The following is a 24664-nucleotide window of genomic DNA, read 5'->3' as shown; positions in this document are numbered from 1 at the left end:
CTGAGCAGCGGTGGCCTTCACAATACATCAAAGGTAACGTCCATCAGGAGGCATCCTCAGCAATGCTGGCAGGGTCTTGGTATCTACTTAATCTTTAGACCCTTTTCGCGTTAACCTCACGGCTTCTTTCTTTTACGTTTGCCAATGGAAATTATGATAAGTATGCTTTACCATCTATGAGGCTGTGTCAAGAATCACAAAAAGAGCTGCTAGGAAATTCTTCTCTTATTGTAGACGGGAAACCTGGTTATCAGTCTTTCTACACCATCCGCCTCCAGTCTCCGACTCTATCCCTAGTCATTTGGTTATGGATGGAGCCTTAACAAGGGTCCTACTGTCTAAGGGAGGAAGATGGGGCAAATTGAGTGGAGGTCCTCTCTTCACTACCTCTGCTACAAAGTTACAGTAGCAAAGTTCTGAGGCCAAATATTCTTGGAATGAGATGTAGCTGGTGTAGAGATTCTTGAAGACATGCACCCTGGGAAGAAGTATACAAACTAACCAGAAGGATGAATCTCTCCATTGTCATCTAGATAGTAGTGTTGGGTGAACCTCATGAGAAAATGAGGTTCTCACGACATAAATCAGAATTTCTATCGTTATACTCAGAGTATTGTAATCAATCCAAATCCCCCCAAAAATTTCAAGTTCAGCCAAACTCGGAATTTTTCAAAAATTTGTGATGAACCCAGTTCCCATCTCTGGCCCAGATCCATGCCAGTAGGTAATTCGGAAGGCAATGCGACATATTAGTAAACCCTAATGTAATTGGAAATGCTGTAAAGCCGCTGCCTGGCGCTAGTTGTACAGCAGTTTGACCCTTATGTCGGCGCTATAAGATGGTGCCTTTTGTAAGAGGATGAATAGTAGATCCCCATACCATGTACATTAAGAACGGCAATTTACAGGACTGATACACTAAAGTGTATTCTTCAATTGCACAGTTTCTGGACCTTTTGGCACCAGGTATTCACTACAGGCTTTCTAGATGTTGCGTTTTCACACTGTGTCAGTTGTGTAACAATGGACGAGCGATGACACAACCAGATTGCATAGATAAAAGCCTTTTCTTCTTGCTGTTATTTAGTTGCTACTTCTGAGTCAGTATTGACTGCTGTTGATGAATACATTATTCACGTATCTCCAGAAAGCACTTCCATTTACAATGTCACCCTACGGGCAGCGTATTGGGAAAGCATTACCATTGTTTCCTCTCTTCAGTATTTTCTAACTAAACATTTGTTTCTGTCAGGTCAGTAATGTCTAATAAATCCTCTGTAATATATAACTATTTGTTAAGTCTTCACCTGTCTCCCACACTGGGTGTAGAGCTAAGCTTAATAATAAGGTGTTGAGAACTTTGAGATGGACTTTATTGTTGAGGCTCCTCTAGTTCCATCTCATCATCTCATTAACCCAAGGTATGACATTTCTTTGTATCCATCCCAGGTCACTTCATCACCATCGGCACAACCGGGAACAGGAAGTTACACTTGTAACAGGAAGCGATGGGATAGATAAGTAGTGTAGCTTAGGTTAGCCACTACAAGTATCCTGTAGCTATAACTTTGTTAAAAGATCTGAAGATGTCATCTTCTAACCGTAGTATTGGGGATAACGTGGAAATTGGTGAGGGTTGGACTGCTTTGACCCCCATCCATATGGAGAACAAGGGAGTTTAGTCAAAATTCTGGTGCGTGAATTTCTCCATTCATGTCAAAAGGAGTGCTGGAGATAGTGGAAATTAATGGAATAATGCACATGCCGGCCCGGCCACAATTCCATTCAGAGCAGTAGATGAAGCTATCCCTGGTTCGACCACCTCTCTATTCATAGCTGTAGATAAAGGTCTCTCTGGTCCAACCACCACTCCATTCAGAGCAGTAGGTACAGGTCTCCCCAGTCCGACCACCACTCTATTCATAGCTGTAGATAAAGGTCTCCTCGGTCCGACCACCACTCCATTCAGAGCAGTAGGTACAGGTCTCCCCGGTCCGACCACCACTCCATTCAGAGCAGTAGATACAGGTCTCCCCGGTCTGACCACCACTCCATTCAGAGCAGTAGATACAGGTCTCCCCGGTCTGACCACCACTCCATTCAGAGCAGTAGATACAGGTCTCCCCGGTCCACCCACCACTCTATTCAGAGCTGTAGCTAAAGCTCTCTTATCCCCCTGATTGTTGCTTAGAGGTTGGAAAGCCACCAATCTGCAGGTTACTCTATACCCTATTCATGGGAGGACCTTTCACAAACTTAACTCCTTATTAAACATAATATACAAATGAGCACTTTGGAGAAATAAGGGTGCTGCCTCTTACCTATTTGGAGTAATGGCAAAGCCCTCCTTTCTCCAAAGAGCTCATTTGCATACTGACAAAAATGGTGATCTCAGCAACGGAGGCAGCGATTCCCAAGAGGAAAACACCCTGATTCAGGTGACAATAACCTACCTATCTAAAGGGACAGACTGCCTTTTACAAAACACAAATTATGAGAGTTTTTTTAAAGTTTTTGTAGATCGTGTGCTGCAGTCTTGAAGCCTTTACATGGCTTGCACGTAGAGAAAGTATCTCCAAGACCGCAAAAGCTGGGAAACTGTGTTTATTACTCAGCACTAAGTAAAGGAACCCAAAGGACAAAAACACATGTCTCAAGAAAGCCAATGTTAGACTTGCAGATGTCTCCACACCGAACACAGATGTCTCTTTACTTAACTGATCTCCAGTTTGATTAGAGAATGCAATTTAGCATGAAACCAAGTCAACACAATATTACAACATGCTAACAAAGTCTTGGAAGTCTGAAATACACCATGCACCCCAGAGGGTGGCCACACATAGACTCAAGAAGAGTAAACATATCCCTTTGTGTTAACTTATCACAAACTCATGTTGCTGTCTTGAATCTAAATATCCAGGCATCTACTTCTTTGTCCAACAGTCATCATTCTTTTGTATGTAGCACTGCTGGGGAAGATGGCTATGCCTACCTGTCAAACTTTGGCTGGGTCTCCAGCCACTTAGTGGTTTGAGATGTAGAGACAATCAGGGCTGTATTTTAGCATCTAATCCAGGGCTGAGGCGGGGTGTTATAACCTGACACTTTCCTTGTTCAGGTGCCTGTGATTGCATTCATTTCCTAGGTACCTTTCCTGATTTGCTGTTGATGTCTTGGTTTACTGATTTTGGCTTGCTCTCTTGAATATCAGCTCTCTAGCTGATTTGGTTTTATCTATGTCTCCCCAGACTTGACCTTGCCTGGACTTTTGGTATAATTTTGGCCAAACACTGGACCTAAAATATTGTCTGGCATAGGTTTACTGTTGTGTCCTTAGTCTTCAAGTACACCTGTTATCTGCAAAACTGTTCTTTGGCTGAAACCTTGGTCCCAAGCAGCCGAGTCCATCGTTCCTCATGGCAGACTCTAGTGATGGATTATGGTGCCTATTTGGCTTGCAGACTGTTGATCAGTTACCTGCTGCGTATTAGGCGATTGCTTAAATGGCAATTCCATTACCTTTTGGGAATTTTCTAGGCACTCATCTCATAATATCTTGAGACAACAGGTATCAGAACCATGTTCATTGGCATGCAATAATGACACGTATATGGGATGGCTTTCATTCTACACTTCAAGTTATAGAAGCTAAGAAATTCAAAAACTACTTTAGACACTAAAGTTTGTAATGAAACTAAAAGTTTGCACTTGATGTCTCTAAAAACTTTAAGATGTGATCTAATAAACTTGAAATGAAAAAAAAAAAAATTTTGATGAAAGATGTCTGAAAAAGTTGATCTTTCTAAGGCTCTAGGCGCTGATCTCAAATGATACAAGTGATGTTATTGATGCCAAAGGTTCTACAACCAGTTACTGAGTTTCTGGGGTTGGTTATATTGGACCCAGATAATATGAGTATTGGATACTTTTGTTCCATAAAGGGATTGTTATAGGATATTGTTTATACTATTATAACTTGTCTAGCAGAGGTTACGTAAGTACAGGAAGATAGATGGGAGTCCAGACTCTTGGATCTCCACTCTTGCTCAGAACAAGGACCCTTAAAGTGCCCTTCAATGATCTGTTGGATTCTTGAGGATGGTCCTTGGGGTTTCAGCCTTGTTTCAACTCCTGGGTCAACTGACTGCAACCAACTACCCCCCTGGGTGATCAGGGAAGATGAGAGGGGCTGGAGTTACCTAGCGGTCTTGGGGCTGGTTCCGATCCAGATTAAACTGATTGATCGATTAAGGTAATTTTGACTTCCCTAATTTTCCAGATATCTTTTCACTTGTTTTGTGTGTAGACAATGAATAACAGCTTTTCTGGCCATTGTAAGACTTGGCTTCCACATTTTAGCAGGTTTCCCCTGTATCTCTCATTTTCGGTGGTTCCTGAGCTGGTGGACTAGCTGTTGTTATATCTTCCATACACTGCACATTTACAAAATAGGAGATTCTTCTCCCTAACACGCTCACAGAAGTAGTAGCATGGAGAAAAATGTATTAACCAGTATTAACTATAGGAATTGACTAACCAGTACTGATGTGAATAGGTGTTACGGTTCTGTCTATATATATGAAAATAATATTTTAACAACGACAGAACCGCTAGACTGCAGACACTGCAGTGAGGTCCACAAGCCCCAGGGGGAGGGGTGGCCGTGTTCCTGAAAAGCTAGCCACCAGTTAACTGCAATGGCAGTGGTGTGTGTGCGGTTCTGGTGTGAACTAACTGCAAACACACTCTCACCAGTTAACCTCACTGGGAGAGTGCACCTGTGCAAAGCCACTGGGTGAAGCTGAATGAAGCCTTGCACAAGACCTCTGCTAAATCACAGCAGAGGGATAGGCACTAGTACAAGCTTCAGCCTGCTACACAGGAAAGGCTTCCAGGGGTTAAACGTCACCCCTGGTCAGTAACACAAAGGGCTCCAAACAGCTAGGGAGCAACAATATGAATGGACAGTTCCAATAGGCTATCTGATTCCCTCTGGCAGAGCCAAGGAATCCTAACTTAGATCCCTGACCTGACAACCTGCCATTCACAGGAACCTAGCCCTGACCTCCTGTCTCAATTTTAGTTAAAGTGTGAGCACCAGGCGGGTGGGCATAGGCTCACACTATATAAAGGCTAGTCCCCACCCAACAGGGGCGGTGGCATGACATCACCGATCATGCTCAGTATGGCCAAAATGGGACTTAGCCTCTGAGCGGACCCAAAATGTCTGAGCATGCTCAGTGGGCTGGACTTAGACTTCAGACACCTCACTGCACAACGTCGAGGGCGAGGTTTGGATTGGCCCACAGGTGGCGCAATGCGCTGGACGGGAAGCCTGCGGGACCCAATCCTAACAATAGGGTGGGAAATAAAACTGCATAAATAAGGGCCCTTGTTCTGAGCAAGAGTGGAGATCCAAGAGTCTGGATTCCCATCTATCTTCCTGTACTTACGTAACCTCTGCTAGACAAGTTATAATAGTATAAACAATATCCTATAACAATCCCTTTATGGAACAAAAGTATCCAATACTCATAAATAAAAAAGCTGCAGAATCCTCTCTAGCTCTGTCTGTGCTGGAGTTTCTCTCCCTCCTCCCTTTTTCATAGAGTTCTACTGAGAGTTGTAATTCGATACCTCAGTGAGCTGAAATCCATCTTGGGAGTCCATGACAGTTGAGAAGAGATTTCAGCATAAATTTCAGTTTAGGAAAGGGGGGGGGGGAGAGAAAAGGACCCCAATAAATGAGGAAAGGGGCATTTTTCTCTGATGTCAGGAGGGCCAGCCCCACAGCTCAACATTATTACTGGATGGTGAGGGATGCCCTCCCCTGATGGTATACTTCCATTATCTTGTACTGTGGGGGCATGCCCCTCCACCCACTGAGGACGCTGAGCTGTAGGGCTAACCCTCTGACTAGTAATATGAGTAACCCATCTTGCTGGCACCAATATTTCTGGCAAATACCTGAAAAATTGCACTGAAATTAACAGCCTGTCTTAGATGACATAAGAAGGTCCTCTTTAACTTGACTTGGCCCAACTGGATATATGATATCTGCTATCTATATAACTTATATAAGGGGCATTAGGAAGGGGGCAAATGTATTTTTTTTTTAGATTTGGGTTTTATTTTTGAGGCCAAATTTATACTGCATTTACAGTATCCAAAATGGAAGCCTATGGGCAATGGTGGCATCCATCAGAGACTTTCGACAGTGTGAAGGCACCCTGAGTGGTGGTGTATGTGGTGGCTGGTTACGTGTGTACTATGTTAGTCACACATCTTCTTCTGTTAAGTGGTTTTGCTGAAAATAAAGTAAAACACACAAACACATTCACGTTTGCATCTCGGTGTAGGTGTTAATGAGGTTAGCGGTATTCTATATTCCTCATGTAACCCTAGAGTCTACTCTCGAGGGCACATTTATCAAGTCCCTTTCAGGAAAAGTGGCATAAAAAGTTGCAAATGTTGATGACTCTGTTGTTCCTTTCCCAAAAGGGGAACGCTGCAGAAGGGGCCATCGGTCCCACCGGATTTATCATCATTTGCAGTTTTATGGTGTAAATTATTCATGAAATCCACGCCAATTATTATAGTTTTCAGTGTAGGTGTATATTTCCCTCAGAGGATGTGACCGATTTATGAAGAAGGTTGCGCCTCATCTTATATCTGGTGAATCTTCAACTATGGAAGGGATTATCAAGATTGCCATATAAAATATCAGTCTTGATCCGTTTTTTCTATGTCCAACGAAGACCCTGTCCTGTCAGATCATAGACCAACATACCCTTATTTTGTTGTTGAAGGTCCACTTATGGTTCATCTCTGGAATCACCACCAAGTGGACTCTTGTTGCCTCCACTTCAATAGAGAGAGGGTCAGGCTATCAAGTATCTCTCTCCAATGACGTCTATGGTCTTCATGAATTCTGGTGCCTTATATCAAGTTCTATCTGATTAAGGTGGTGTTGCCATCAAGAACTAAGATTAGATTTGTGGATGGCTATGGAAAGGGCCAAGAGTAGCTTAGTTCTTGAGTCACTCCCATGGACTTCAGTAGAGAGACCATCATGGCCAAACCTTCTTTCTCTCATCTACCTCTCGGAAGTTTGTTGGCTCACCACCATTTGTATTAGATAATCACCCAGTTCCTCCAAAATTGTCAGGTCTGGCAGATATTGATGTATGGTCCTCTTTACTATAGGTTTGGTCCTGTACGATCTAGTAGACTCAAATTAGACTATGGGTAACATATTATAGAGGCGCACTGCAAGAATCCATAACACATAATATGTTCATGTGAATGGACCTTGAGATTGGATTGTAGAAATCTTATTTTGCCTCCTGAATACTCGGTCTATTACATAACATTACAAGGCTCGACAGACAATTTTGTATGAATGACCTAATTCCCAAAATAAAAATTGCGCGCCATGTGTAACGTATTATGTTCTTCCCCATTTAACAGATATGAAAGCTTCTCCTATTTTGACTTGGTAGCAAACCCTCCCTTATCTTTGTCTTGTCTCTTTTATTCATTGCCTCCTTTTGCCTCTTTTTTGTAGATATAATGGACCCAATCTTGTGTTGAAATACATCAAAGAGAAAGGTCGCCTTGTGAATATAGCGGTGGATGAACGGAGCTCTCCCTATTATCCCCTCCGGGATCGCCAGGGCAATGCCATTGGGGTCACTGCCTGCGATATAGATGGCGACGGGCGAGAAGAGATTTATTTCCTGAACACGAACAATGCCTTCTCAGGTAAGGAGAATTCTACAGAAGCGTGCACCTGACATGGAGATGCTTTATACCGCATCTTGCGCCCTGTGCTGAGCTTGGTATTAGATAAGACAGAATAAGCTTGTGCCTAAGGGATGGAGGGGGCTATGAAGCAGAGCTTTTAAGTATGCCAGTGGATTCACTTCCATTTTTTTGTGAACAAATAAGTTCTGGAACAGGGAACACCTTGGTAAAAGAGATAAAATCTGAATATATTACCGGGTCTAATACCTTTACATTCCTTCGAGTGACAAGACGTCAAATCCAGCAAAGTGCATGACATTGACAGATTGGATGCATGGGTGGTCCTTCTTGTTCCAGTGATCGGATTACCACCAGGATATACTGTGGGGACTGAACAGAGGCCTCAATGCAAATTTTGGCATACATTCAGCCCTTAGAATATGGCTTTTATAATACTTGGCCTCTTCAGCCAGGTTGTGATAGTTATCTCTGCCGCCATCCCAACCCAACATGGTCCCTTAGCTACGGTGGCACTGCTGATCAACAAAGTTAGTGGCATCGGTATGATATAGATGGAAGATCCATCAAGACTCTCACATAAAATTGTCAAGATTGGGATTCGTGGCACTGGCTAAAGACATAGTCTGGCCAAACTGAAACTTCGTTCAGCCGACTATTCCTTCCAATCTCTTCCCACCCAAGGATCTTTGGCTTGATCACCCTGATCTTCCTCCACCCAGTGTTTCTGTTGGAAGAACGTCAGGACACCCCCATAAACGGTAGATGGTCAGCCATTCCCAACAATTCAGTGATGATGGTCAACACTTGGACACTCCTTGGAGTGGGAACAGTAATTATCGAATGGGGCCAAAAGATGAGTAAAGATCTGGTCTATGTTCTTTCTCTATTATTGGCTGCATGAGGATTAAGTATGGGTCATCAGATTTGCCTCTCCAGGTCCAGTTTACCTTGTAATATAAATTTTGCCTAATAGTCTCTTAAATTTGTCAATGTATATCATAATGGGAACCTATTGGTCTGTTTGGGGTCTTAAACTGCCACCATGCCATTAAACAGCTGGAGTTTAGGGTCCGACCTCTGTAGCCCACCGGTATCCTTAATAGTCAAAGGATGAAGATTCATGGTGTCTCATGGGTCCTGAGTGGATTCATGCTAGGGGTATTCAACCTTTGACTAAGGATACAGCCTTTTGAGATCCTAATCCCCAGCTGCTTAACAGGTTCCCTTTAAATTAGTCCATGCTATTGTCTGGTGAATTGTGAAATATTTGTAATTTCCAGTTAAATGGTAAATGGCCAAGACTTCTCACCTATCAGTATTGCACATGTTCTAATGCGAGTAGACGGCGAGTTCTTCTGATAGCCCAAGAATCCCATTGATGGAACACTATGGTTTGTTGGAACGTGTTAGTAAAGTGCTAATAAGGACACTCACCTAGAGTGGGAGGTGACATTTTCTAACCCTGGAGCTCTATTCCTATAGGCCACGCCCCTGCTTAACAGTATCCAGCCCACTAGCAACACGCTCTTAAAGAAATTGAACTAAACCCGTTGTTTTGCCTCCAATATCTAAGATCAAAACTTTATTTTCAGATGTGGATGAAAACAACTTCATGTAAAGTTTTCCTTTCTAAATAGAATATCATTAAATATTTGCTCTTTGCTGTAATGTGTGATAATTTGACGGGTTTGTCAGCAGCTGCGAGGAGCGATATTTTGACATGTGTATATTTTTAGTTAACGTTTTTCTGCTTGATTTCTTCATAAACATTTGTTGCTGCTCAGCCAATGTTCAGACGTTGTGAATGTGTCTGTGATCATTTTAATGTGTTTCTAAATTGGGAGCAGTAGCCATTCTGCTTCCGGAATTGGGAACTGCAGTTTCACCGATTCTTCAGATTTTTCGCCAGCATTGTGTGTGTTCGTACTAAGAGAAACCCAATTATTTGGAATTGTCTTTGCAAATGTCCGGCCCCCGCACGCCAACTATCGCATCAAAAATATATCGTAGACTTACAATTCATAACCTGTTTACGGAATTTTTGGAGTAGACCGCGTCAAAATGTTTGCAAACTTGTGGTAGAATTTCCAACCGTACTTGACACATTTCAAAATTGATAAGAAAAGTATCAAAGTGTTAAAATGCACCGAATCAATTTTTTTTAAAAAATTGATGCAAATCACGTCAACTACGTCAGTCCTTGTAAATATGGACCATAAAATTTAATATGACCTTGCTAAGGGAACTCTCCAGCAGTACCTGGTAATAGGCAACTCATTTAAAGGGAAAGTGCAGGTTTAGTTATTGACTCACATTAATGGGGATTCCATGAGCATCTAAGAGAGTCAGTTTTGGATCTGACCCTTGATCCCAACATTGGATCCTATTCGAGGATGCCGAGTTGATGAAATGTTGCAGTTCTACTCAAACAGGGAGAATAATGCTTGGTGGTTACAATGCAAGACACTTACTTTGGTGGTTAGAGTCACATAGGGATACAAAGAAGATGGCGGCAGGTCTGAATTGGGTACAACCAGGTATCCTAAAGGGCTTCACCACCAGGATTATTTTATTGCCTATCCTTAGGGTAGGCTATAAATAGGGTTGCGTGATCGGGATCGGAAAAGATCGGATCCCGATCAGCGATTGAGCAAATTTCACGATTGGGATCGGCTGGAAAATGATCGGAAATCGGATTTTGAAATCTCAAGATCGACTCAACCCTAAAAGTGACTTTTTCCATAGAGAAGCATTGACTAGGGTTGAGCGATCGGGAAAGATTGGATACCGAACGAGCAAATTTCACGATTGGGATCAGCTGGAAAATGATCAGAAATCAGATTTTAAAATGGATCCTGAAATTTCAAGATTGGCTCAACCCTAGCTATAAATATCTGATTGGGGGGCCTCATATATCATCTGTATGGGGCTGCCTCTGAAACGCGTACTATACACAGTATGGAACTGGAAGCAGTTGGTTCGGTACCCTATATAGTGACTGGGGGCTCAGCTCACATTGATGTCAACTAGGTAATGTCCATCAAACCTTATTGTAGCGTTCTTCTATGGGGAGACTGACAACGATAAACCCCCCTTCCTGCCCGTCAAGTTAAAGACTGCAACTCTGTACTCAATGCCAGTCTTCTTCATTTAAAGCTTGAGTATTTGTGGAATTAGAAAAGTCATCTACATAATCTTTCTCTGAGCAATATTATTGGGCACTGGACTTATATCGTTCCATTGAGACTATCACCAATGGATGATAACAGCCAAGGAAGCTCGACTTTACTGTCCCGTTCCCAAATTGCCATCCACTGTTCATTGTATACATCTGGGCATTGGCTGTATATCTCTGCAAGGGCGTACCTATACATGGCAGGGATGGTTTATTATTGCCCTTTCCTTTCTGATCACTATATACACAGTGCTCAATGAGCATTATGTATACAGCTATGGAAGCCACCATGCCTGGCGTTCATGTGATCTTCCAGATATCGGGAACTTCAGGAGCTTCTGGGTCCTAGAGGAGTCATTCCTCCGGCAGAAGTAGAAAATGGGCGGTCATGAAGTGGTTAATTGTCATTGTGCTCTCCATGTCATAGGCTTTGTGTTTCTGGTTGATACATAAAAGTAATATTCTTATTATTGTAGCATTTCTTTTCAATTAGACCATCCAGTGTGACTCATTCACTTGAGTACAATACTCCGAGCGCTTAGACTTCCCACTTACCTGGGCTGAATGAATTCATTGCTGTAAATGGTGTTTATTTCACATTAATGACTACAGCCCACACAGTCGCTTTAGTTAATGAGGTGGGAAATCGGGGCACACAGCATTGTGTTTCACATACAAGAATTTACTTAATATTTTGCAAGAATCTGCGTAAAAAATCTGTTACAATAACTATAGAGGCAGGAGAGAGATTATTGTTCAGATACAGGATTATAAGTCCTAGCTTTGAGTTTAGTCCTAGCTTTGAGTTCAGTCCAATATATCAGTTCAGGATGCTAAAGGGAGAACAGCAAGGGGGCGCCATTTCTCAGTACTAGAGATGGCCAGTGCTTTATATATTATTATTTTCACTGTTTATGGAATACAGTTGGGTAAAATTCTTGCCTTACTGTTGTTCTTCTCAAAGGATCCTCCATCTTGGAATCTACATGATCAAATATCCCAGAAGAGAATACTAATGATATGGAATTGTTATTGAATCCAATCCTTAATAAGTTGCAGGTAACTGTCAGGACCAGAAGAAAGCAAGTAAATAAACTCCGCTCTGGTTCGTAGAGTTTAGGGTCACCAGAGCCTGTCGCGGGGTTAGGTGGACTCAAGACTGAGGTTACAACCCTAGAACAGGGCAAGGACCAAACAGAAACCCTATGGCATAGAGAGAGAAAGGAATACACAAGTGGGGACATAAACCAGCAGAATATTGAAGTCCAAGCCACATAGATAAAGGAGTAAGAAATATGGAAACCAGAAAATCTGACAAAAACAGGGAGTAAGTACAAAGAATAGTCAGTGTCCAGATGCAGATGTAGTCACAGGCACCTGAGCAAGAAAAGTGTCAGGTCAAACCGTTAAACGCATGTGTCAAATCATCATAATGTTGTCCCACGAGACTGCTGGACCCATCACAGGCCATATTGGTTCCCCAGAGCCCATGACGTCTACCAGGCGGCCAGAAGAAAGGCCAGATCCGTGATGACGCATCCAGCCAGCAGAAGGAGTTCTTGTACACTTGAGAAAGGGTCGTGTGAACCTTAATAACATTGTATGAAGTTATTCTAACTCCAACGGGTGAAGCGTGGTCCTAGGGCTCTGTGGCTTGAAACTCATCCAGGGAGGAACCAATTTTTTTTTTTTTTTAAATTCAACAAGTTTTATTGATTTACAGAAACAAGAAAAGAGTAGGGGTACAGGAAATTCAAACAACTGTAATCTAGAAGCAGACATCAGCATAATAGCAGCCTGACCAGACGGGTTAAAGCATAACATGTGTAAATCTAATTCTGCAACTGCCGTAATATCAAGGTGTGCGCTAGGTAGGTGGTAAGAGGGGTGATAAGGATAGGTGAGGAACGTAAGAAGGGGGGTGGGGAGGAGGGGGATCAGGTGTAACAGAGGGTACAGCCAGTATCCAACCAGTCATTGAGTCCTCCGCAATATAGCCATTTGTTATTGCTTTGGAAGGTTCCACTATACGAGGTAGCGCAGCCTCTGAGGAAGAGTAATCAAGATTTCAGCCATGGGGCCCAGGTTGTGCGGAACTTTTCGATTCATATCTCAGACCAGGCGACTAGCTCTTTGAAGCGCGCAAGCTCTTGAACTTTCGATTCCCATAGTGAGATTGGTGGGGCAGTCTGCTGACGCCAGAAGTGAGGGATGAGTAATTTGTCCGCCGCTAGTAATTGAGTGGTTAACTCATCTTTGCGTGGAGAGTAGGTCTCATTTGGCAAGGCTAAAAATAAGACTTCAGGAGTGAGATCTAGAGGTTTTGATGTAATCCTCTGGGTGCGTTCTTTGACGCTCTTCCAGAAGGGGACGATAAGAGGGCAAGTCCACCATATGTGGAGATAAGTCCCTACTTGTGTGAAACATCGCCAACAGGTGTTATCACTTGAGAGACCCCTGTGGTGAAGCCAGTCTGGGGTCCTGTACCATCTAGACAGGAGTTTGTAATGGCACTCTCTCATTCTTACGCATCGTGAGAATCCTTGGGAAGATTTCAAAATCGTAGAGGCATCATCGTCCGACAGTGTGAGGTTCAGTTCTTTCTCCCAACTATGCAAGAAAGCCGGTTTGTATGCCGTTAGCGGTGCTATAAACCTCCTCAGCAAGATCGAGGTCTTACGTAGTAGCTTCGTTTCAAACAATAGCGTTTTCTCAAACTGCGACAAGTCCGTTCTCAGAGTGTTGGAGGCAAATTTGTTGAGAAAGTAGCGTAGATGGTGCTCATGTAGAAAAGACACACCTCGAGTCGAGAGGGAAGCAACGATCTCTGCAATGAGTAGAAAGGATGAGCCTACTGAGATGTCTCTAAGAGGCGTGGTGCACAATTTCAACCAGAGCTCTTCATAGGGTGTCTCTTCGCACTGTAATGAGGCGGGTATGAGGCTATCCGGCAACAACGGAGCAAACGGTTCCAAAATTTTAACGTCAGTTGTGATCCCCCACAACCTGACCAGGTGAGAGCAATCAACACATTGAGATTGTCCCTCACTGTACTAATATACTACACCCTATACAGCACGGCGCTGTCTACTTTTTGTATTTGCATGATTCCACAAAGAGACCACATCACAGTCTTTCATGGAACGATTGGCATGGAGTGTTTTGCCTTTCTCTGGATCAACACTCTAGGGTTATTTTTTGGACGTGATGGACCTGTGTCTTCATCCAATCTCATCTATTATGTTACCATGTTTCCTTGTGCGGCTACCCACTGTCCAGGTGAACATCTTCAATAAGGTGAATGAAGGTGGTCACTCCATTCTAGGGTTTGGTGAACGTTAGACTCCAACCAATTCCATTGTTAAGGGGATATCGTCACTCCATAGGGAGAGACCACCATATAGTTGTGTGGAGTCTTATTAAGCCATGAGCGCTCCACTGCAAAGGAAGATGGGAAGAATATGCAAATCTGACTTCCATGATGTATCCAATTCCATTGGTGACATTCCATAACATTCCGAGATGGGAATACCCCTATATCTTAGGATGCGTAGACGGAAGAAGAACCTGGGTGGTGCGTGTCCCGTTTTAGACAGACTGTAGGTATTTCTGGCACAGTCTCGCTTTGTATGATGTTGTTTTGTGTATTTTTAATTCACTAAATTCTTAATTAAATCGCTTCCCTTAATTTGTCTATAACAAATCTCATTTGAGAGCTGATTTACAATCTAATGGAAGAATTATCCCTAATTACCTGAATAAAGCAGATGTCTGGGATGTGCTCCGATAGACAATTACCACAGGTTGTCTGCTTTCTGATGTCTCTCAGATCTGTACAGTCTCGTAGATTTCGTTTTAGAATTTATATAAGTCTCATTGTGTTGTTTCACAGAACGTCTCGCTCCGACCCTCGGTCTGCCGACAGGCTACAACGCGGGGATTTATAGAGTCCCCATTTAATTAACCAGTTAATGTTCCCTTTCCTCTATGATGCCAGACATTTGCCGGAGCCATACCGCTCTACAGTTATTCAATTCAACATTTTTATAGCAATTTGGTAGGAATTTCACAAAATGTCCTAATTAAAAATTTCCTACCGTTTTATGTATACAGCTCCAACCTGTGTGTCACCATAACGGCAAAATACAACCCCCCACCCGCTGCGCAGTCTGAGTGTTACTCGCCTCCCCTTGTCCCATTGCCTTTAGGTTTTGAGAAGGACAGATGTTAGTACATGTCTGCAGGATCAGAATGAATCGCTGATTTCTCTCCAGAATTCGCAGGTACAGTTTTTCTTCCAAGCTCAAATGTTTATCTTCTAGACTTCTCCGACCTGTGCGGCTAGTTCAAGAAATCGCTGTCTGATAACTACTGTAGCCGGCCATATTAATTCTCACTGTGTTTACTTCTCTGTCACCCAGAGGATCCTCCTTACTTCTCTCACATCCTCAAGGCAGTCATTGTAAAAGAACGAAAAAAGCTTGTAATGTATATGAGGTAAAGTTCAGTGTATGAAAAGTCTAAGATTATTGTGGTGTTCCAACTGCACAGGGATAACGCAAAGCATGATGTCACAGTACAGAGATAATACACACAGTGATGTCACAGTACAGGGATAATACACACAGTGATGTCACAGTAGGATAATATACACAGTGATGTCACAGTACAGGGATAATACACACAGTGATGTCACAGTACAGAGATAATACACACAGTGATGTCACAGTACAGGGATAATACACACAGTGATGTCACAGTAGGATAATATACACAGTGATGTCACAGTACAGAGATAATACACACAGTGATGTCACAGTACAGAGATAATACACACAGAGATGTCACAGTACAGAGATAATACACACAGTGATGTCACAGTACAGAGATAATACACACAGTGATGTCACAGTACAGGGATAATACACACAGTGATGTCACAGTACAGAGATAATACACGTGCCGCAGCAAATATAGCCCCGCCCATTTTTGTGTTGACTCCGCCCATTCTCATTAATTTTTCATGTGCCCGCACACAGTATAATCCTCCTTCAGTCACCAGTAAATTATATATCCCCCCTCTATCTCTACCCCAGTTTCATGTCCCTCTTCCATCTCTGCCCCCAGATTCATGTCCCCACATCTCTGCCCCCAGATTCATGTCCCCTCCATCTCTGGCCCCAGATTCATGTCCCCACATCTCTGCCCCCAGATTCATGTCCCCTCCATCCCTGCCCCTAGATTCATGTCCCCACATCTCTGCCCCAGATTCATGTCCCCTCCATCTCTGGCCCCAGATTCATGTCCCCTCCATCTCTGGCCCCAGATTCATGTCCCCACATCTCTGCCCCAGATTCATGTCCCCTCCATCCCTTCCCCTAGATTCATGTCCCCACATCTCTGCCCTCAGATTCATGTCCCCACATCTCTGCCCCCAGTGTCATTCCATCCTCTCCTTCATCTGCCCCCAGTTTCACGTTCCACCTCCACATTACACTTACCTTCTCCTCATTCCCCCGCTGCACTCTCCGCGCCTCTCTCTCTCACTGGCGCACAGTTGTAGACGCGATGTGACGTCATCACATCATGTCTACAAGCCAGTAGCCGGCGGCAGCTGCGAAGCAAGGAGCTGACCTGTGTCAGCTCCTTGCTTCAGCCGCTTATGTGTTCAACTCAGATCTGCGTCCTCTGGACGCAGATCTGAGTTGAAATCGGGACATACCTCCCTCCAACCGGGACCGCGGAACATGTCACCTGGATCGTGAATGTCCCGCGGAAATCGGGATGGTTGGGAGGTATGGTACAGGATAATACAGACAGTGATGTCACAGTACAGTAATGTTTTACACCTCTTCCATAGTTCACCTCTATCTGAGCTAACATAGCAGTTGTTGGACTCCATAGCAGCCATGATGACATCTACAAAGATGAAGGAGGTAAAGTCCGCAACTCTTGTTCGTAAAAAATATCAACTTTTATTCCATCATTTAAAAAGTTTGACAAAAGATGTCATACAAAAGAAGTGAAAAAAGAAAAAGAAAAAACGTGAAATAAAACACATCAAGAGATCATATCTCTGGCTTGGCTGACGCGTTTCAAAACCATTTCGAAACCGCAAAGGTTTCTTAATCATAGCCTGGTATATGCCTCATGTAAGGCATATACCAGGCTATGATTAAGAAACCTTTGCGGTTTCGAAACGCGTCAGCCAAGCCAGAGATATGATCTCTTGATGTGTTTTATTTCACGTTTTTTCTTTTTCTTTTTTCACTTCTTTTGTATGACATCTTTTGTCAAACTTTTTAAATGATGGAATAAAAGTTGATATTTTTTACGAACAAGAGTTGCGGACTTTACCTCCTTCATCTTTGCAAGTGTTTTTCTTCTGAAAGTCCGGAAGAACTAGGTCGTGCACCTTGTATCGTATGGTGAGTCACATAACATTCTTTTGCTTTTTTGTATATGATGACATCTACCCTGGTTTTTACTCTTCCCATCTCTCTCACTATGTACAGACATGTTCAGAGGAATCCTATCATGCAGAGTCCTAAACCAAATGATCTCTTTTTGGTGATATATATGGGGTGTGTACTGAAACAAAGCAGGGTTGTAATACATTATAGAATCCTTCCAGAGAATGGGTTATACAGGTTTATCCAGAACTTTTACTGAATGTCTTACTTCCTTTCCTTGAATTGTTGGCCTTATAGTAGGAGATTCAGTCCGAGCCTCACAAGTGGGAGGTTTGGATAGGACTCGTGCACACAGTTGCTATTTCGTAGCTTTGGTTGTCAGTACAGGGTATAAATAGAGCCGGAATGTAGGAGAAATTTACATATTAGATTGCGTAATAGACAATTGGAAGCATCTGGGCAAATGGATCCAGTATCGCTAAGACTGTAGGAGGAACGACAGTCCGCACACCGCCCACACTTGGCAGGGATTTGTAGGGCACGGAAGGGAAATCTTCTGCTCGGAACATTCTTTATACATTATGGAGAGTTTACAGTCAGAAAAGTGCCATTTTTTTTCTAAAGGCTCCGTCAAATTTCCGAAATTGTTGAACAATTTGGTATTTACATACATAGTTACACAGTAGCTGAGGTCTTCATCCAACATCAGTCCATCAAGTCCAACCTATAACCCTACAATCCCTACAGTGTTGATCCAGAGGAAGTCAATGTCTTCCATCATAAATCTCACCCAGCAGAGTTACTGTTCTTTCCTCCTTCTTCGCTCATTTTTCTTACCCGTCACCTGATAATGTTATATCATATCTCGCCTCTCTCCTAAGGATTTTATAACTCGTCGCTGCTTAAGACAAACCGGCATTAGTTATCTATAAATCACATAAAGGAGAACAGGCACTTACCGTATATCAGTGTAAACACTGGGGGCTGCTAGCAATGATCTGCGCTACTTGGTGACAGTAAATCAGTTTTTGGAACAAAAAATATTCGAGACAAACCTTGCTGGATTCCTTTACCCTTATATGTGCTATGTGTGTCCAGTCTTTGTCTTGTAGATGCCCTAGACCTCGTCCAAGAGTCAAGAGGTCATCAGTAGCAAACCGGTTGGGAACCGAGAGGCTACTGGTAAGAGTTCGCCTCCCATTCACTTGAGTAGGAACAAGGCTGCTTCTGGTTGTCTATTTAGTAGATGACGTCCGACAGCCACATCAGCTGATCGGTTTGTGATTTGGGTGTTGGACCTCGACTGATCGGATATGGATAGGTCATCAGTATCAAAAATCTTCAGATAATCTCGTACAACCCCACTTTAACTAAATACTTTTGGTTCTATGAATAATATTGTTGTAGGTTTAGGTTTATCAATATTACCTGGTTTAAAGAGTACTTCCTGACCCTCTGAAATTCTGTAACCATTCCTCCATGTCCCACCAACCCTCTTAGAACAATTCCTCACCCACCATGCTCCTCAAACTGAATTCCAACCTGTTTATTATTGAGAAGGTACTCCACCAGCCTTGACCGATCCTCAAGTGACCATGACTTGGTACAAGTTTCCTGATTTTCCTTGTTGAATGTTGCCAATGTGGGGCTAAAGTGACCTGGAGGTGCCCTTCAATGGTGTAAATTGAAGTTTATGGGTCTCAAGGCCCCTACCTTGTTCTATTAGAATATTGGTCTATTTCATTTGGCAGAGGGAACTTTGAGGCCCCCTTAGGGTCCAAGGCCTGTAAGTCACTTCTACTATGCAACCCCTATAGCTGTGCCCTTGTTCCTATCCCTGGAGTTAAAGGGTGCATGCCTGGAAGTCTATGGGTGTAGCTGAATCTGTAGCAGCCCCGTAGGTTCACTTAGGTAGACCTTGGTATCACCACTTGTCAAATTATTTGCACATTATAGAAATTATAGAGAAACCTAACAAAGAACCTAGAATTCTTATTTCCATAGAGGACCTCTTTAAGTGTCTCAGAGTGTACATTTAAGACACTCCCGTCTTTCTTCTCCAACAATTAGTCATCTTGAGAAGTAATTATCTTGACTATTCTTGGAATTGTTCAACTCTATAAAAATATTGTACATTGTCAAGAACTCCAATCCTCAGATATTCTTCCTATTGTCTGTAAATTTAATTCTTTTTCCCGATCACGAACCCCACTCATGAATGATGCGAATGCATTATGCTCCAGTCAAGGTAATACACGAGAGCTGGTCCAAAACCGCTGCTTTATGGATGACAATGCACGCCAATGTGAAAGCCTTCATCGGCCGCTAATACACCGTAGCCTTGTTGCTTCCAGATTCTTTGAGTGTCAACCTATTCCAGAGAGAGAAAAAAAATAATGATGAACCCTGTACTGGGCAAATGCTACATAGTAATAGTAAATGTTCTCCATTTGGCAGGTAGACCCGGACCTCTCATTGTAGCTATGTCTCCATTCTTCGACTTGTGTATTTATTGTGTCGTCTACCCTGCGTCGCCTCCACAAGCTCGTCCCTTCTGATTCCTCCTATTCATTGTTTTCCTTTGCTTGGTGTTGTACGGTGGCAAACATTTAATTTCCTGGCTGTATTATCCCCGAGCTTCTCTATGAATATTAATCCTGTCCTTTGTCCCCGGGTATCTCAATCACCATTTGCTGCCTCCTTGCCATACAGACCTTTATGGATATAATTATAGAAGTATAAGCAGTCCAAAAGCCACCCGGCGCTGCAAAACGCTGATATATCACAGACCAAGTGAGAAGAATAAGGACAAGGGGTGACAGGACAAAGAACTCGAAAAGAGCAAGCGGGGACAGTCCCACAAACAGGGAGGCGAGGCAAGCAGCTTTGAAACATCCTGTAGAAGGGTAGACAAAGCCGGTGGAGCCGCTCCGAACAAAAGCTAATGAGTTTTATACACTTATTTGAGAATGGCGGCCTTTTTTTCCCATCCTTTTGTGTTTTTCCCCCAGCTGCAGAGCTTCCCGCGTCCAGAGAGAGAAGAGCGCGAGGCCTTTTGTTTTGTATTTATTTTTATTTCCCTTTGTACTTCGGCTTTTCCTTTTGTTTCCAGGAGAGGATCTCATTTCCCATGCTTATCTCTTCTCCAATTTAATCTGTTGTTTTTATTAAAGTCAATAGAAGAAGATAAGAGTGTTAATATTTTTGCCTGTTCTCGCGGTGATCCAGACGGTGCCAGTGGTTTATAGAAACTTGAGGATGAAACAAAGTATTATGTTTGCTTTAAGTGTTGTCCTTTGAAAGGCGTTTAGATTAGGTTTGAGGGATGACTTCTGATGTGGTAGATAATGGGAACCGGTTGGAGGAAAGGGATTACGTGTCGAGATGTAGCCAGGCTGAATGTGGTGGAAAAAACTTGGACCATCTTAGGATGGCCATACACATTGAAGAGTTATTCCCATGTTAACAAATTATCCCTGATCCATAGGATGGGGGGACCAACCACTTAAATCTCAACCAGTCATGCAAACAGTGGACATTTTGAATGGAGTGGTGGGCAGGTTGGCGCAAGCGCTACTACATACATTTCGGTTGGGGTACCAGAGCTAATCAAACACTACTTTGGGTATCTCTAGTTGAAATGAATGGAGTGGTGCATGCATTGGCCCAACCACTGCTCATGTTTGGGGGAGATTGGACCTCCACCATTGTTCGAAAAGGGAGTTTAATCCACCATTCTGAATGGAGTGGTGGGTGGGTTGGCACGCACACAACCTACATGCATATTGTTTGGGGTACTAGAGCTTGTCAAACACTACTTTGGGTATCTCCAATAGAAATGAAAAGAGTGGTTGTTATGGTTCTGTGTGCATATATAAAAAATAGTATTTTTAACCACGGAACCGCTAGACTGCAGGTCACTGCAGTGAGGTCCACAAGCCTCTGGGGCGGCCGTGTGTCTGGACAAGCTGCAGTACTGCGTTAGTGTGTACAAGGGTAACACACATACACCAGTTTATTTCACTGGAGTAAGGAGACAGTGCAGCTCCTAATGTGAACAGGGCTGCAAAGGGAATTCACACCAGTTAACCTCACTGGGTGAATGATGTGGGTGTGGCTTTAATGTACACTAGCTGCCAAGCAGGACTCACCCCAGTTAACCTCACTGGGTGAGTGGTGTGCGTACAGCTCTTAATGTGGATTAGCTGCAATAGCCGCGCACCAGTAACCTTTACTGGGGGACTGCACCTGAGCTTAGGCTGCAGCCCGGGCTGCCAGGGGCTAATGTCACCCCTGGTCAGAAAACCAAACAGAACTCCTCAAACACTAGGAGTGGCAGTGGCGGAAGACAAGCAGTAGTCTAACTAGTGAAACCACACCTGCTGCAGTGCCACGGGCTGGGACAGCGTCTGCTGCACCCAAGCCCTAGTGTGGAGCTGGCAGTTCAGGTTTTACAGGTTCTACCTAAATGTTCCCAGAGTTAGAGACCAAGGTATCCCCACACAGAGGCCTAACCTGTCACTTAACATTGGCTGGAACCTGTCCCTGCAGTGTCATTCCCCAGTTTGAGTTTAAGTGTGAGCGCCGGGCGGCGGAAACTCAAACTATTTAAAGGGAAGTCCCCGCCCAGCAGGGTGGTGCCCATGACCTCCCCAGGCATGCTCCGTGTGGTCAAAACAGGACTTAGCTTCTGAGCAGCTCCACAAAGTCTGAGCATGCTCAGTAGGAAGGAAACTGGACATATCCTCCAGTCGTCTCACTGTCTGATGATGAGGGCGAGGGCTGGACCAAACCTGCGGGACCCCATCCTAACAGTGGTACATACATTGGCCCAACCACAGATCATGTTTGGGGGAGATTTGGGACTTCGGACCTCCACCAATGTTCAAGTTAGAGAATAACTTGTGAAAATAGGAAACCCTTTTAACACATTAGATTACATGTTTTCCAAATCTACTGATTTCATTGGGACTACTCAACCATTTATGTATACGGTGGTGGCCCGACTTTTCATCGATGGTTGTTGTTGGGAGAAGAAGGATTTGGATTTGGTTTTTAATAGGCTTGATCCTGAAGATAAGCCACCACCAGAGAGGTCTACTGGCAGGCTACTCCCCTCGTCCCATTCAATATGTAAGAGTCAGGAATCACTGTGGGAAAAGAAAGCCCAATGGATGACGACTATCTAAAGGGAATGACGTAGATGTCAAGAGATCCTAATCCTCTGTGCTATTGGATCATAACTGACCAATTTTCATCATATTCTTTTGGAAGTAATGGCTAAAAGAATGTTACAGACCCGCGTACATGGAAGACAGTCCATTGGCATAGCAGGTGCTGCCATATGGTGCCATATTAGAAGCCATTCTCCTAGGGTAAAGTACCATATGGTGTCCGATATCACATGGCATAATTGTTTTCTATATTTTTGAATATAGTCGGACATATGGACGTGGCTTGGGGTCCAATCTATGGCTCAGTATTCCTTTGAGCCCCCACAGATCCATAATACGTTCCGTGCACTAGGTTTTCCTTTGTACATCCCAGTTTATAAGATTCCTGCCTCTCTCTATAGTAGTTGCTATGGTTTTTGATGTTTTCTCATATTAATGGTCAACGGAGAAGAAGAAGGAATAACAATCTTAATGATAGAAATAAACCTTTGTTAAGATCCATAAAACATCTTGATAAGAAGCTATTAAAATAGAGGGACGCTTGTTATATTGATTTAGCTTTTACAAACGTCGCTTCATACCCAATTATTTAAAATAGCATAGGGTTGCGAAAAATAGGAAGGCAATTCATTATGTTCTAGAGAGAGCGCTTACTGTATCAACTAACAAATTAACATACGACTACCTGCCAGATCTCACTTCAGAAATCTTTGATTTTCTAGAGTAAGTGTGGATCGTGCTGTTCTTTGAATTGCCGACTTTTACTGATGTTTCCTGAACTCCCGTGAACTCCCAGCGTCACTATTATATTCGCTCGTCACATATAGACGGCAACCTCCAAGCAATGAATACCCCCATAAAGGTAAAGCACATGTATTATTAACAATTGCACCAGGAGGGATGAAGGAACCATCTGTACCGCTAATAACGCCAAAAAAATTATTTTATAAAAAATATACATTATGATATAGTGACACAGATCGGGGAAAATCAAATCTCCATCAAGTCTTACAGTATAAACCCCGGCTGATCCACAATGGAAAATTCAACTTTGAAGTTGACTGGTGTAAAATTTCAGATCTCCTCTGGTCATGGAGCAGGTCTCAGATCGACCTTCATAGAAATACCAGTAACTTTGTATATTGTGTTCCTAGAAGAGGATACGGAACCCTTTCTTAAAGGGGTATTCCAGGCAAAAAAAAAATATTTTATATATATATATATATATATATATATATATATATATATATATATATATATGGTTTGATAGTGCTATTAATTTTGAATAGTGCTATTTGAATTTTTTGAATTTTTCTGGGTTCTCTGGGAGCTCCTGGCATCCTCTGCATTGGTTTACATGGGTAGCTTCCTGTTCTTATATCCTATAACTACCATGATGCATTGTTCTTCACTCAGATTCTCCTCTCACACCCCCTCCCTCTTTCACTCTCTGACACCCCCTCCCTGTTTCCCTGACTAGCCCGCCCACAGCTAATCCGTCCACTACTAGCCCTTCCTAACTAACCCATCCCTGTTCCATCATACTTACCTGTTTTCCTGTCCTGAAGATCACTTTCTTCTGTGCTGCTGGCTCCTTCTCTTGACTTCTGCCATGGGAAGCTGGCAGATGTAAGAGGAGAGGAGGACCAGCCCCTGAAGGAAGTGATGTTTCGTGCATAGAAGATCCAGACAGTAGACAGGTGTTACGGTTCTGCCGGTTATGCTCAGTACGGCCAAAATGGGACTTAACCTCTGAGCATGCTCAGTAGGGAGAAAACTGGACTTATACTCCAGTCGCCTCACTGCATGAGGTCGAGGGCGAGAGTCGGACTGACCCGCAGGTGGCGCTGTACGCTGGGATGGAAACCTGCGAGACCCAATCCTAACAACAGGTTAGTATGGTGTGTTCACAAGTTGATATTGGTGAAGTTCCATTTCCAGAAACAGAGAAATGGATTGTCACCGAAAAATTTGAAAATGTGCCTGGAGAGGTCACCTGACTGCCCCAGCGATCTGGGTAAATATATTTTTTCGGTAAAATAAGTTAAAATTTAGGCGGGGGAGGGTATTTAGCTTAATGTAGAAAGCTTGTTTTATCCTGGACAATCCTTTTAAATTTTTTCACATTTCCAGTT

At 43.2% G+C, this 24664-nt stretch overlaps 1 protein-coding gene across 3 annotated transcripts in view; it reads left to right on the top strand.

Moving 5' to 3' along the window:
- CRTAC1 (cartilage acidic protein 1) overlaps positions 1-24664 on the top strand; it is a 310217-nt gene that overhangs the window by 84610 nt on the left and 200943 nt on the right. For all 3 annotated transcript variants that reach the window (XM_075257862.1, XM_075257864.1, XM_075257865.1), the window contains exon 3: positions 7568-7764. In XM_075257862.1, coding sequence (XP_075113963.1) covers positions 7568-7764 — 197 coding nt within the window. The remainder of the gene's footprint in view (positions 1-7567; positions 7765-24664) is intronic.

The sequence above is a fragment of the Leptodactylus fuscus genome, chromosome 10 (genome assembly GCF_031893055.1).
Source record: "Leptodactylus fuscus isolate aLepFus1 chromosome 10, aLepFus1.hap2, whole genome shotgun sequence".
NCBI lineage: Eukaryota > Metazoa > Chordata > Amphibia > Anura > Leptodactylidae > Leptodactylus > Leptodactylus fuscus.
Note: the sequence above shows the minus strand (reverse complement) of the source record. Positions and strands in the feature narration are given on the sequence as shown.